This window comes from Lepus europaeus, chromosome 19, assembly GCF_033115175.1.
Source record: "Lepus europaeus isolate LE1 chromosome 19, mLepTim1.pri, whole genome shotgun sequence".
NCBI lineage: Eukaryota > Metazoa > Chordata > Mammalia > Lagomorpha > Leporidae > Lepus > Lepus europaeus.
The window spans coordinates 68963777-68976187 of NC_084845.1; the positions used below are offsets into that span (position 1 = coordinate 68963777).

Below are 12411 nucleotides of genomic sequence, written 5' to 3' on the forward strand. Positions count from 1 at the left end.
TCTGAGCCCACGCAGCCGCCCAGAGCCTCCTCCCTCGGCCGCCGCACCCGCAGGACCTGGGGTCCTCTGGGAGGGGCGGGGCGGGGCGGGGCCAGGTGCGCGGCGCCCCGCCCCGGAGGCGGGGCCTCACCTGCGGCCGGCAGGTAGGCGGCTGCCTGGTAACCCGGCCTGGCCCGGGAGGCGCGCAGGTAACCGCGCCGCGCTAGCGACCGAGGGACGCAGCAGGGCGGCCGCCGGCCCGAAGGAGGCCGTGGAGGTGCCCCCGGCCGCTCGCCATGGCCGACAGACGCCTCTCCAAGTTCCTGCAGAAACTCGCCTTCTTGGGCGCCGACCGCAAGTACGAGGTGCTGGAGAGGAGCGAGGAGGAAGCCTTGGTGAGTCCGGGCGCCCCCTGCCCTCCACCGTAATCCCCCAGGACCCCACCTGAGCGGCCTGGGCTCGCCCCGCTGCTGGCCGCCCGGCTGCCCGCAGAGCTGCACCAGCTCGGATGTCCGCTGGCGCCGCGTTTAACCCTCGCTCACAGACGGGAAACTGAGGCCGGCAGCGGCGCTGGACGCTCCTTGGGCGGCCAGGAAGTGCCTGGCTGGGGATTTAGCCTGTTTCCCTGGCTGCAGCGGAGGTGAGAAAAACAGGGTTGCTCCAGCCTCGTAGGGGTAGTAGCAGGAGTCAAGGCTGGAGTCGAGGGGCCGCCAGCTCGGCTGCCCACATCACCAGTGCGCGTTGAAAACCCATGCCGAGTAGTGGCCTGAGACGGCCGGGCAGGGCCCTCTGGAGTAAACCAGCAGGATTCCAGGGACAAGGCGAGGACGGCGTCAGGACAGCCGCCCTGTTGCTCCGGGGAGCGGGCAGGGGTGACCCCACCGCGTCCGTCAGGTCAGCACGCAGGGGCAGGACGCCCTCGTGCAGGGGCTCCGGCCCCAGGGGGGATTGCAGATAAATCAGTGGTTCACAAATGCACTGGTTGAGGTCGGGTCCTGGGGTTGCTCTGGGGACATGGCGCCCTGCCGTGGCCCCTTGAGCAGCAAGGGCAAACTTTTTAGACTTGGGTTTTGTTTTTTTAAAATGCGAAACAAAAAGCCATTCAGAAAGACTTAGAGTCTTGTTCTCACGGAGAACAGCAACAGTTGCAACACTTGAGTGGCATGGTTGTTAAATACTTGTCCCTGGGAAGCCAGAGACACTCAGCTAAGTGGAGAGTTGGGGGTCGGGGCAGCAGGCGGCAGGCGCGTGGAGCTCGCAGGTCCCGGGCCATGTCTGTGTCGGCAGCGCCGTGTGTGACCACGCGGGGGCTGCAGCTGGCGTGGGTCGTGGGAGACCGGGGCACTGCCGCTGCTCTGCCCTCTGCCCAGTGTCTGAAGTGACTTGGCCACCACCGGTCACCCTTCCTGCTTTGCCTGTTTTTGTTTTTTTTTCTCTTTCCATCTCTGGAGTTGTGCATCAGACTGGATACTTTACAGTCGCTCCAGATGTGTCGTTGGTACAGCCAGGTTGTAGGCAGGTGCGCCGCTCAGGTGTGAGGGTGGCGGAACCGGCGCTCTGCCGTCGGCGCAGGTGGAGCTCATTCCTGCAGCCTTCCCGGAGCGCTCGCAAGGTCTCAGGTCTCCACCTGTCTGCAGGTACGCTCTTCCACCTGGCTGGGGACTCGGACTTTCCCAGCAGCCCCCTGGAGGGCCGAGTGAGCCGTGGGCCGTGTGATGACTTAGTGTGGGAGGGCTGCAGAATCGAGGTGTGCGGTCTTCAAGCCCAGGTGAACGGGGAGGACAGCCCAGAGGGGCACCTGCTCCTGCCAGGTCAGCCCTCAGCCCAAACCCTTCCTTTGCATCTTTTGATGTGAGTCCTTTTAAAAACTCTGTGTTTCTGGAAAGTTCTAAAGAGAGGCAGCGTTGGAGGAGGCGAGCTTCCCACCCACTGTGCCCAGGGGCCCCAGACATGGCAGGCGGAATTCTGGAGAACTTCCGGCTCATCTCACAGGGGAGCTTCGTTGGCCTTGTCTGAGCAGTGCGGGGCGGGGGCTCGCAGGTGGGGCCACTTCCGTTTGCTCAGTGAGGGTTGGCGGCCAGGTGCTGAGGATACAGGAGTGTGTACCAAACAAAGTTCACCGGTGGCTAACAGTCATCAACAGGACACAGGTAGTTTATTTTAAGGTTTATTTTATTTGAAAGGCAGAGTTATTTATAGAAGGGGAGAGACTGAAAGATCTGACTGCTGGTTCACTCCCCAAATGGCTGCGATGGTTGGAGCTGGGCCAGGCTGAAGCCGGGAGCCAGGAGCGCCATCCGGTTCTCCCACGTGGGTGGCAGAGGTCCAAGTGCTTGGGCCGTCTGCTGCTGCCTCTCCAGGGGCGTTGACACGGAGCGGGGTCAGAGCAGAATGAGCAGGACTCGAGCCAGCGCTCTGCTACTGGGCACCAGAGTCGCAGGTGCCAGCTTAGCCCCTGGGCCACGTCGCTGGCCCGGAGACGTTTAATATGTGATGCAGTGGTCTTCGGTGTGACGGAAATGAAGACCAGAGTGACCGGGCAGGAGACAGGTGGCTGGGGTGCAGATGGGCTGGCTCCCGAGGGCTCGGGTGGCCGTGGCAGAGCTGGGGTACAGCGAGGATGCTGTCAGAGTGGCAGGTGAGGAAGTTGATGCTGGGCAACAGGCAGGGGTCGGCAGAGAGCTCTAGGCAGACAGAGCAAGGGGTGGGGGCTGGGGAGGTGGCCACAGCGGCTACTCCCTGAGTGTGGCTTAGCTGGGTGCTCGGAGCTCAGGGTCTTGGGAGGTTGTAGCCGGGTGATGCACTGGGGCTGCGGTCTCACCTGAAGACGCAGGGGGGCGGGAGGGGACGGGTGACCTGCAGCTTCACTCTTGGGGGGTGCCCACAGGCCTGGGTCTCCAGCTGCGTGGGGGTCTCTGCAGGGCGAACCATCCCAGAGAGACCCCGAGAGAGCTCGCCAGGGAAGACGGGGCACCACGGGGTTTGAGTCCCCATCCCACGCAGTTGTCCATCGAAGCGTGGAGGCAGCCAGCGCAAAGCCCACTCAGGGACCTCGGAGATCGTGCAGCGTGCTCCGAGCCACCTGCTGGGGTCAGGCGTGGAATAGCACGGCATTGGATGGTGGTCTGAGGGCCACAGACGTGACCAAAGGACGTGTCCAGTGTCGGGAGAGTCAGAGCGCTGGTTTACTTACCAGATGCCTGCGACAGCCAGGGCTGGGCCAGGCTGAAGTCACAGAAGTCGGAGCCTGGGTCCCCCACGGGGGTGGCAGGAACCCGGCCGCCCGAGCCTTACCACTGCTCCCTGGGTCCTGCATCGGCGTAGACAGAGCCCAGGCAGCAGGGTATGGGACGTGGGCATGCAGCTGGCATCTCAACAGCCTACACGCTGGCTTCCAGAAGCAAGGATTTTCAAACAGGGAGTGAGGTGTTGGAAGAAGAACCGCCAGCGAGCTGCCTGTCGCTAGCGGAGACATCTCCACACCACAGGCTCCTCTGCGGGCCCTGTTTGCATCCTACGCGTTTGTGGTCACCGGGTCGCGGCCCCCGGCGCGGTCCTGCCCCCTTCCTCTGCACCTTCCCGGGGGGTGTGGTTTATGAGTCCAGTGGACGGCCCGGGCTGCCCAGGTGCGAATTCTGGTTCTGCCACCTGCCAGCTGGGAGGCCGCGGGCGCTTCCTTGGTTTTCGCACACCTCTGTGTGCTCATGTGTACAATGGGCAGTGTGTGTGTGCCCAGGAGGCGGAGGCGGTGGGATGGACAGGTTGCGGGTGTGTGGGGCACGCGGCGCCTGGTCTCGGCCGTCCGTGCCCCTGGGTGGTCAGCGAGGATCCTGTGCACAGCCTGGAGGTGGTGACGCTGTGGACATGCACACGAGGACCCAGCCTGTGGCTCGGACTCCATGCTTTCCTGACAGAAGCCATCGCACACGCGGCAGAGTCGAGGGGCTGAGCTCAGCCCGGTGCCCTGATTCCGCTGTTGCCCCCGTTGGCTTTGTGAGCTGCAGCGTGAAGCAAGAGCTGGGGCTAGGAGTCTTCGCAGTGTGCAAGGGAAAATTCCAGAAAGACCTCCTTTGTCAACCACGCTTTTATTCTGGGAATAAATATTCCCACAGCGCCCGGTGCAGGAGGAGCCCCTCGGCTGACCCACTCCACAGACGCCCGCCGGGGCCGGGGCTGGGCCAGGCCGAAGAGGGATGACTCTGTGCAGGCCTCCCAGTGGGTGACAGGGACCCAACCACTTGGGCCTAGCAGAGAACGGGATCAGAAGAGGAGCAGCTGAGACTTGAACCGGCGCCCACGTGGGTTGCCGGCACCGCAGCCAGTGGCTTTACTCCACCACAGCTCTGGCCCCATAAGTGTGATTTTTTTTTTTTTAATTAAGAATCCAGCCCTGGCTAGTTTTCTGACCTTGGGTCATGTGCTAGGCTCTGTGGCCGCAGCCAGTGTTCAAGTGGTGGCTGCAGAGCCAGCTGTGCAAGTAGCAGGGCTCGTAGCAAGGCGGCCCCTTCTCGAAGCTCACCGAGAGCTCGGAACAGTGCCAGCAGGCGCCGGCTGAGGCCCGGGCCCATTTAAGCCGGACCAGGAGGGGTCACTGCCGGGCAGTCCGTGGCTGGAGGGACGCCAAGGTCTCCTTGCCTGGGTTCTCCTGTGCCCCTCCCTGTGGGCCATGCCTCTGACCTTCAGGGACTTGGGCTGGTTCTTGGTTTAGAGCAGCCGCCTGCAGGGGGTCTGGGGACGTGTGACAGTGTTGCAGCAAGCTCCCAGGCGCACCTGCTGCTCTCCTGTCTGCCAGACCCTGCTGTAGGCACAGGAGAGTGTGCTGAGCACCCGTCCTGCTGGGTGGAGCTTGCTGTCTGGGGGGGAGGCACACGTCCGCCATGTAATTAGCCCTGTGAGTTAACTGTCACACACTGACGTAAGCCTCATGTCGGAGAGGAGCTGCGCTCAGCCTGGGTCGGGGGACTGCTGGGTGACGTCCAGATGCAGTCCGGGAAGCCTCCCTGGGCGAGGTGGCAGGGCCTCAGAGAAGCGAGAGCCACTCAGCTGCAGCAGCTCCTGTGTTCGTTTTTGTGTTCTCCCTCGGTCACGTTTCACACATGCCCCGGAGCCCGCGGCAGGTTTTGGCGAGGACGAGCTGGCCGCCTCCCCTTGGCTCTGGGCAGTGCCCATCTCCTGGGGGAAATCTGTCGATCCCTCGGCAGCACAGGGTCTGCACAGTTGCAGCCCCTCCCCCGGGCCCAGCAGAGCAGGTGTGGTGCCTCCCGCCCCCGCCCCACCCCTGCCGGACCCTGCGTCGTGCAAGGATTCCGTGCTGTTGGCGCGCTCGATTTGCTTCCGTTTCTGTCCTTGGCGTGTGTCGACTTTCCCAGAAACAGCCAGTAATAAGCGCCAGTACAGCGTTCCTCCTGCTGCCCCCAGCCTCGGACCGTGTTGGTTTTTTTTTTTCCTGCTTGGCTGAGGTCCTGTTCGCGTCCTACGCGTTTGTGGTCACCGGGTTGCGGCCCCCGGCGCGGTCCTGCCCCCTTCCTCTGCACCTTCCCGGAGGGTGTGGTTTATGAGAGTCCAGTGGACAGCCCGGGCTGCCCAGGTGCGAATTCTGGTTCTGCCACCTGCCAGCTGGGAGGCCGCGGGCGCTTCCTTGGTTTTCGCACACCTCTGTGTGCTCATGTGTACAATGGGCAGTGTGTGTGTGCCCAGGAGGCGGAGGCGGTGGGATGGACAGGTCGCGGGTGTGTGGGGCACGCGGCGCCTGGTCTCGGCCGTCTGTGCCCCTGGGTGGTCAGCGAGGATCCTGTGCACAGCCGGGCCCCTGTGGGCCCTGTGGATCCAGCGCGTTCTTGAGTGGCTGCCTTGACGCTCCGTGCGTGTTCTCTGCAGACAGGTTCAGGTGGCTCCTAGAGCTGTGTCCCAGCGACCCTCTATGCTGGACGGCGTCCTCGTGGATCCGTGAAACCCCTGGGAGGGCGCGGCCCGGAGCGTTCAGGCCCTCGGTGCACAGCTCCGCCGGGGGCTCCACCGGGGGCTCAGGCCCGGTCTGCTGAGCGCTCTCTGCCCCTTCCTGCCGTTTGCTCGGTGTTGAAATGCCAGTTACCGCTGTGCCACATGCATCTCCTACAGATACTGTGTTTGTGTGGGAGGCAGGGAGCGCAGAGGGCAGAGAGCGCTTCCATCCACGGTTCACTCCCCAGGTGCCCACAGCAGCCGGGGCTGGGCCAGGCTGGAGCCAGGAGCGGGACTGAGTCTGGGTCTCCGGTGTGGGTGGCAGGGACCCGCGTTCTTGAGCCATCGCCGCCCCCCACGATGCACCTTTAAGACGAAGCTGGAATCCGGGAGAGAGCCAGGACTTGAGCCAGGCACTGCCGGGGCTACATGCACGTCCCAGGAAGCAGCCTCCACGCAGTCCCCAACTCCTCCCTCCTGGCCTCGGGAGGGGCAGCCGGGAGCCTGCAGCCGGCACAGTGCACGGTGTGGTGCTGCCCTGGAGCCACTGTCACCTTGAGCTCAGCTCGGGGACCCTCTGCTCCCCGCCCCCAAACCAAGCCCCACTGCTGCCCAGCTCCATCTGAGAGGCGGGGAGGTGGGCCATGGAGATAGCACCCCCCACCTTGGAATCCTAAAGCTCTCAGCTCTCGGGCCTCAGTTTGTGCATCCAAGAAAATGGGCACAGCACCTGTCGAGTCGGGTTTTGGGTCAGATTGAGGAGCCGACGTCCACGGGAGGATGAGCAGTGTGCCTGGGCCATGGCCGGTGCTCTGCAAATGCGGATGGAGCCTGCACATAGGCGCGACCCTGAGAGAGGGTGCAGTGGAACCGCCGGGGAGAGCCTCGCTCCACGCTGCCCCCTAGCTGCTCGCGCTGTGCCATTGGCGTGTTGGCGGCACCTGCTTGGGCAGGCATGGCAGGCACCTGCTCTGTCACCCCGGGTGCTTCTGCGTCTGCCTGGAGCTCAGGACAGCCTTTCCCAGCTGCAGCAGGGACCCCTGCATCAGGAAAACAGTGCCCCCCCCCCAATCTCACCATCACCCACGGCCTCTGCTCGGAAGTCGCCCTCTGCTGGCTACGGCCGCGATCAGGACACCCCGGCCTCTGGCGGTCAGGTGCCCCGTCTCCCTATCTGTAGAGCCCCCAGCGTTTTGGGGGAACCCAGGCTCACAATTTACAGACGGTCCCTCTGCTTGTTTTGGGCCCAGGCTTCCTCTGGGTGCACTCAGGCTGTGCCCGGCTGCCGGGAACCTGGCGAAGTGACACCGTGTCCCCCCGGGGCATCCTGGCAGGACCACTGCCTCAGAGCCGGCTCTGCCCGCCGTGGCTGTGCGGTGTTTTATGGAGGGACGCGTCGCCACTGCGTCCACACCCACTTCTCGCCCTCTCCACGCCGCGTTTGCCTGCCGAGTAGTCGCTTGCAGCCCCTCCCATCTCCGCACTTGTGCGGTGCTACTGTGCTGGGGGTGGGGAGCTTTCTCCTCCCTCCTGTCATTCATTCGTTCCTTCAGTGTGGACACGCGGCGTCCTGCTGCGTGGGTGTGTGGAGCTCTGGCATCCGTGCTGCTGCTCCGGTCGTCTCCTGCCACGCGGGCAGCCTCTGGGCTGGCGCCAGCGTCCTGGTGGGTGCCGGCACCTGGGAGCGCCCCCTCCCTATGAGCTGAGCGGTGCTCCCAGCCTCGTCCTGCGCTTTCTCTGTGGCCTCCCTAGGCAGGACCCTCACTCTCAAGGGCAGAGCCGCGTTCCCAAGCCAGGTGCTGGCGCTGGGTACGCTCCCGGCTCCTGGTGCCACGGCTCCAGGCCCCTCGGGCTGGCATGTGCACGCTGTGAGGTCTCCCCTGGGCCTTGTATCTGCCTCCCTCTGTGTGGGGATCTCTGGATGCCAGCACAGTGACCCCCAGGGTCCCTAGCGCCCCGTGTGACTCCCTACACCGGCCATGTGGCACCGGCTGCCATCGGCTCCAGGGTGTTTCCTTCTTGCTCAGCCCCCATGAGCACCCAGGCTCCTGACTGCCAGCTGCCGCGGCCCCCACCCCGCCCAGCTGTCTGCTCTTGGCCCTGCCTGCCCTGAGTCACGCCCACGCCCCGTGGACGGCTCTGTGCCGGCCAAGCTTCTTTGTTCTGTGGTCACACGGCTGCACACACGGGGTCTTCGGAAAGTTCGTGGACTAAGTGGGCTCTGCGGAACTCTCCGTGGGTTTTAAAAAAGTCACACCCAAATAAACTTAATTTGTTCTTCCATTTTCCCGTGAACTTTTTAAAGTGCCCTTGTACACACACAGAGAGACACACAGAGACAAACACAGACACACATAAATACACACATACTTGCACCCACAGACACACATGTACGCACAGACACCCACTGACACCCACGCACACACATGCAGACACAGGCATACAGACACAGACACTCACGGACACAGACACTCACAGACCTGCACACACAGACACCCCTAGGTGTGATTTCTGGGACTGGACAACGGCTTTGAAGCCCCCAGGCCTGAGGCTGAAGCTGCAGGTCCCCCTCCCAGCGCCCCTAGGGCCCAGACACAGGACCGCCCAAGGGCACACAGCTGGGGTGGGGGCGTGAAGCAGAACCAGGGCCCAGCACCAGCGGACTGGGCCCGTGACGCCCCCTGTCTCCCATCACCTGCCTTTCGGATTTTTCTTTCGCAGTTCAGAAACGCTGGGCGGGAACAGCACTGTGGTAGGGTAGGGTTAGCCGCCACTCGGGGCGTCCGCGGCACGGATCGGGAGTGCCGGTTCCGTTAGCTGGGAAGGTTTCATCGCCTGATGTTGTCAGGCGGGGTGACCCGTGTGGCACTGAGCAGAGAGGATTCTCCCGGGAGCGCTCCCTGGGGAGGCTGAGGCCGCTGTGAAGTCCCAGGTGCGGGCGGGGCTCTGCCCTGTAGAAGCCAGGGCTGCTTCCGAGGTGGGCGGGTCGTCCCCAGGCCCCTGGACACACACGGGCCGACTTCTGACTTCCTGCCTCGCAGCCCACGAGCCAGCTGCCCCCTTCCGGTACAGCTTCCTGTGAGCGCACATCCTGGGAGGCCCTGCATGGCTGCCCGGGCTCGTGGGTCCCTGCCCCCACGCAGGAGACCTGGACGGAGATCCCGGCTGCTGGCTTGGCTGGCCCAGTGTTGGGGCCATCTGGGGAGTGAACCAGTGGATGGAAGGTTTCTCTCTCTCTCTCTCTCTCTCTCTCTCTGTCTCCTTCAAATCAGTCAGTCTTCAGAAAACCAAGCCCCACCGGGGGAGCCCCCTGACCACGTGCCCGTTCTTCCCTCCGCCTGCCCGTGGGGTCCTCAGCTGTCGGTGGGTGACGAATCCCCCAGGCCCCCACTGTGCTCGGAGCCGCAGTCCACCCCATGGTGCCCTCCCAGGTCCCTGAACCCCGCTGCATTCTGGGCCTTTGGGGCTCCCTCCCTGGAGGATTGTCCTCCTCCGGACCAGTCCGCCGTGGTCCCCTTGGTTGGGACGCTGCTCCCCTTCCACACTGGCTCGGGCCCAGCCTCGGCCAGGGCGGGGTCTCCCTCAGTAGCTCAGGCTCCGGATCCAGGCAGGCATCACATGGCTTCTCCCGCGGTCTCTGTCCTCAGCCACGTGGCTGCTGGCTGCCCGGTTTCTGGTGGGTGCTGCTAGAAGTGCACCTTGCTCCAGCGAGCCCGGCCACTGCCCTCCCTGTCATGTTGCCTGTCTGTTTGCTGGCCACAGTGGTCTCTTGTTTGTGATCCCGCCAGTGGGCTAATGGCCAACAGTGTCCACTGTCCCAGAACACACATGTGCCCCAGGAGCCGGCGGGTCCACTCTGGGTAGGTATTGGCCTCATGTCTGCCACAGGGCTACACGGCCCTGGCCATGGCCAAGGCCAGCTGGCCACTGCCTCGGTGCCGGCCACGCGCAGACAGCTCACAGCACGTCATGCAGCAGGTGCGGGGACGCTAGGTGGCAGGATCGCCAGGTGGCGAGGACGGATGGTGAAGTGTGGTCGCTCGTGTTTGAGACGTGAGTCTCCCTGAGGTGACACTGATCAGGTGGAACCAGACCTGAGCGTACGCACGCGCGGCTTCACTCGTGCCGGCTCCTGTGCCAGGCAGACGGATCCGTGAGGGCGGAGTGGCAGCGACAGGGAGCGTCCACGCTGGAGTCGAAAGTCCTCTGGGTGGTGGCCACCCAGTGTCCACAGATGTCGCTGGGGACACGCTTGGATGTGTGTGCGTGTGTATGTTGTTTCACATATGAACGTGTTCCACGCAGGTGCAGAGAAAGCTTTCCCGCTCGCTCAGGGCAGCACGGCGCCCCCGTCAATCCACGCCCCCTTTCACAGTGGGCGTGGGTGTTCCCCGGTGACTGCAAACGATGGCCTCAACAGATGGCTGCTGCAGCCAGCTCAGCTAAAATGTCGCTAGAACTGAGCGTTTGCAACTTGGATGGTGGCAGGTGGCCCAGCAGCTGGTGGGGGGGTTACAGAGCAGGGGAGCCGCCCCAGGAGGAAGGTAGAGTGGGGCCTGAGGCCTCGGAAGAGCTCGTCTCCTGTTTCGGGTGTGTGTTCCTGCCTTCCGGCAGGTCGGAGTTACCAGCTGTTCCCTTCCCAGGAACTCCTGGTCCAAAGCCTTCTGATGATGTAGTTAGAGAGACCGAGATCTCCCGCCTGCTGGTTCAGTCCCCCGATGCCTGTGGCCGCTGGGAGCCAGGAACTCCATCAACTCCATCCAGGTCTCCCATGTGGGCGGCGGGGACCCAGGTACTTCTGTCAGCCGCCACCTCCTGGAGTGCGCATGACCAGGAAGCTGGGTCAGAGGCAGAGTCGGGACTTGAATCCAGGGACTCCGCTATGGGCTGCAGCCTGTGTCTTAACTGCTACGCCCAACACCCAGCCCTGCCCGTTTCTTAAAAAGATGAGCTGGTGGCATTGTTCCTTCGTTGCGGGTGAGAGCCCCTCGTGTATTTGGGACGTCCCCCGGGTACCCCCTATGGGGGCCACAGGAGTCCTCCTGCTGTGGCTTTATCTGTGGACCCCACAGCCAGGGCCTCCCGCCCTGCCCCAGCCGACCCCGTGTCATTTTGGGCTGTTGTCACCCTATCTTGCCCTCCACGGCGTCCGGCTTCTGTCTTGTGTTCAAAGTCCCTTCTCGCTCTGAGATTTTCTTCAGGCGTAGTCCGTGGTTCTGGAACCTCTGTGGTCTCCAGCACGCTCTGTTGTTGGCAGAGACCTGCTGGTGGGATTCGCTGACCTGGCCGGGGCTGTGTCTGCTCCCCCAGGCACTGGCACAGTTCTTGGCATGCGGGGAGGGGTTGTTTGGGGGGAAAGGGGATGGGGTGAACCAACACGGGGTGCTTCTGTGTGAGGGGACCCTGCAGGCTTGGTCTGCACGTCTCTCCCAGGCCAGGCGTCCTCAGCTCAGCTCTGGGTGAGCCTAACACACACTGGCAGCTTCTACAACTCCCGATGGCCGGGCCCAGCTCCTGGGCTTGTGGGAAGCTCCCAGGCCTCCTGGGAAGAGGCCGTAGCAGGTGCATTTTTCCAAGGAGCCAGCAGCAGTGTGGGCTGCACGGGAACCCCTGGAGAACATGCTAGAACAAGTTCAGCCCCCTCGGGGCCTCTGACATGTGGGGTCCATTTGTGGCCCGAGGGCCTGCATTTCCGGACTCTTCCGGGCGGTGCTGGCCCGAGGACCACACTCTGAGACCCACCGGGCTGGGGTGACAGCAGACAGCTGGGAGGCCGTCTGTGGGGGGAGGGAGGGAGGAGGTGCACTGGTGGCCCTGGTCACCTGCGTTCTCAGATCTTCCCTCCTGCGTGAAGCACACCAGGTTGTGCTTGTGTCGCTTTGAGTCTGGCATTGACCTGACAATGGCGCCTGCCGTTCCTAGAAAGTTCTAGGGAGGTCGGCGCTGCATGGTCCACATGGCCCCTGGCTTCCTCGCTGCCTCGTGTGCCCTGAAACCCGGGGCGTGCGGAGTTCGCAGACGGGCACGGTCGTGCCCTGCAGGCCTGGCCTCCACCCCTCTGGGTACCCGCCCGGTGCTGCCCTCAGGGGCTGGCTCCCTGCTCCTGGGGCCCCTGTGCTGAGCCGGGCGCCCCTCCCGTGGGGTTTGCTGCACCTGCTGGGGGTTCTGTTGCCTGTGAGCTTCAGATCACAAGGAGCAGCTTCCCAGAACACACGAGTCACACGCCACCTTGCACACTCCCGTGCCCCAAGAAACCAGTCGTTACCTGGGAGTCACACGCAAGCTTGCACACTCCTGTGCCCTGAGAAGCCAGTCATTACCTGGGAGTCAGCCTTGCACACTCCCATGCCCCAGGAAACCAGTCGTTACCTGGAGTGCAGGGCACCTGGGCACCTGTGTGTTTGCTCTCCAGGCCCCCAGGGGTCTCTGCTGGAGGACGAGGACCCCTCCCCTCGGCCACCCAAGCCTCTCAGCTCCTTGGCGCATGTCTGG

General features: G+C 63.8%; 1 protein-coding gene across 1 annotated transcript in view; it reads left to right on the forward strand.

The window, feature by feature from the left end:
* Window positions 1-275: 275 nt before the first annotated feature.
* The window catches only part of ATP2C2 (ATPase secretory pathway Ca2+ transporting 2), a 55461-nt gene continuing 43325 nt past the window's right edge, over window positions 276-12411 (forward strand). The window contains exon 1 of the mRNA XM_062176046.1: window positions 276-374. Within this exon, the coding sequence (XP_062032030.1) occupies window positions 276-374 (99 nt within the window). The remainder of the gene's footprint in view (window positions 375-12411) is intronic.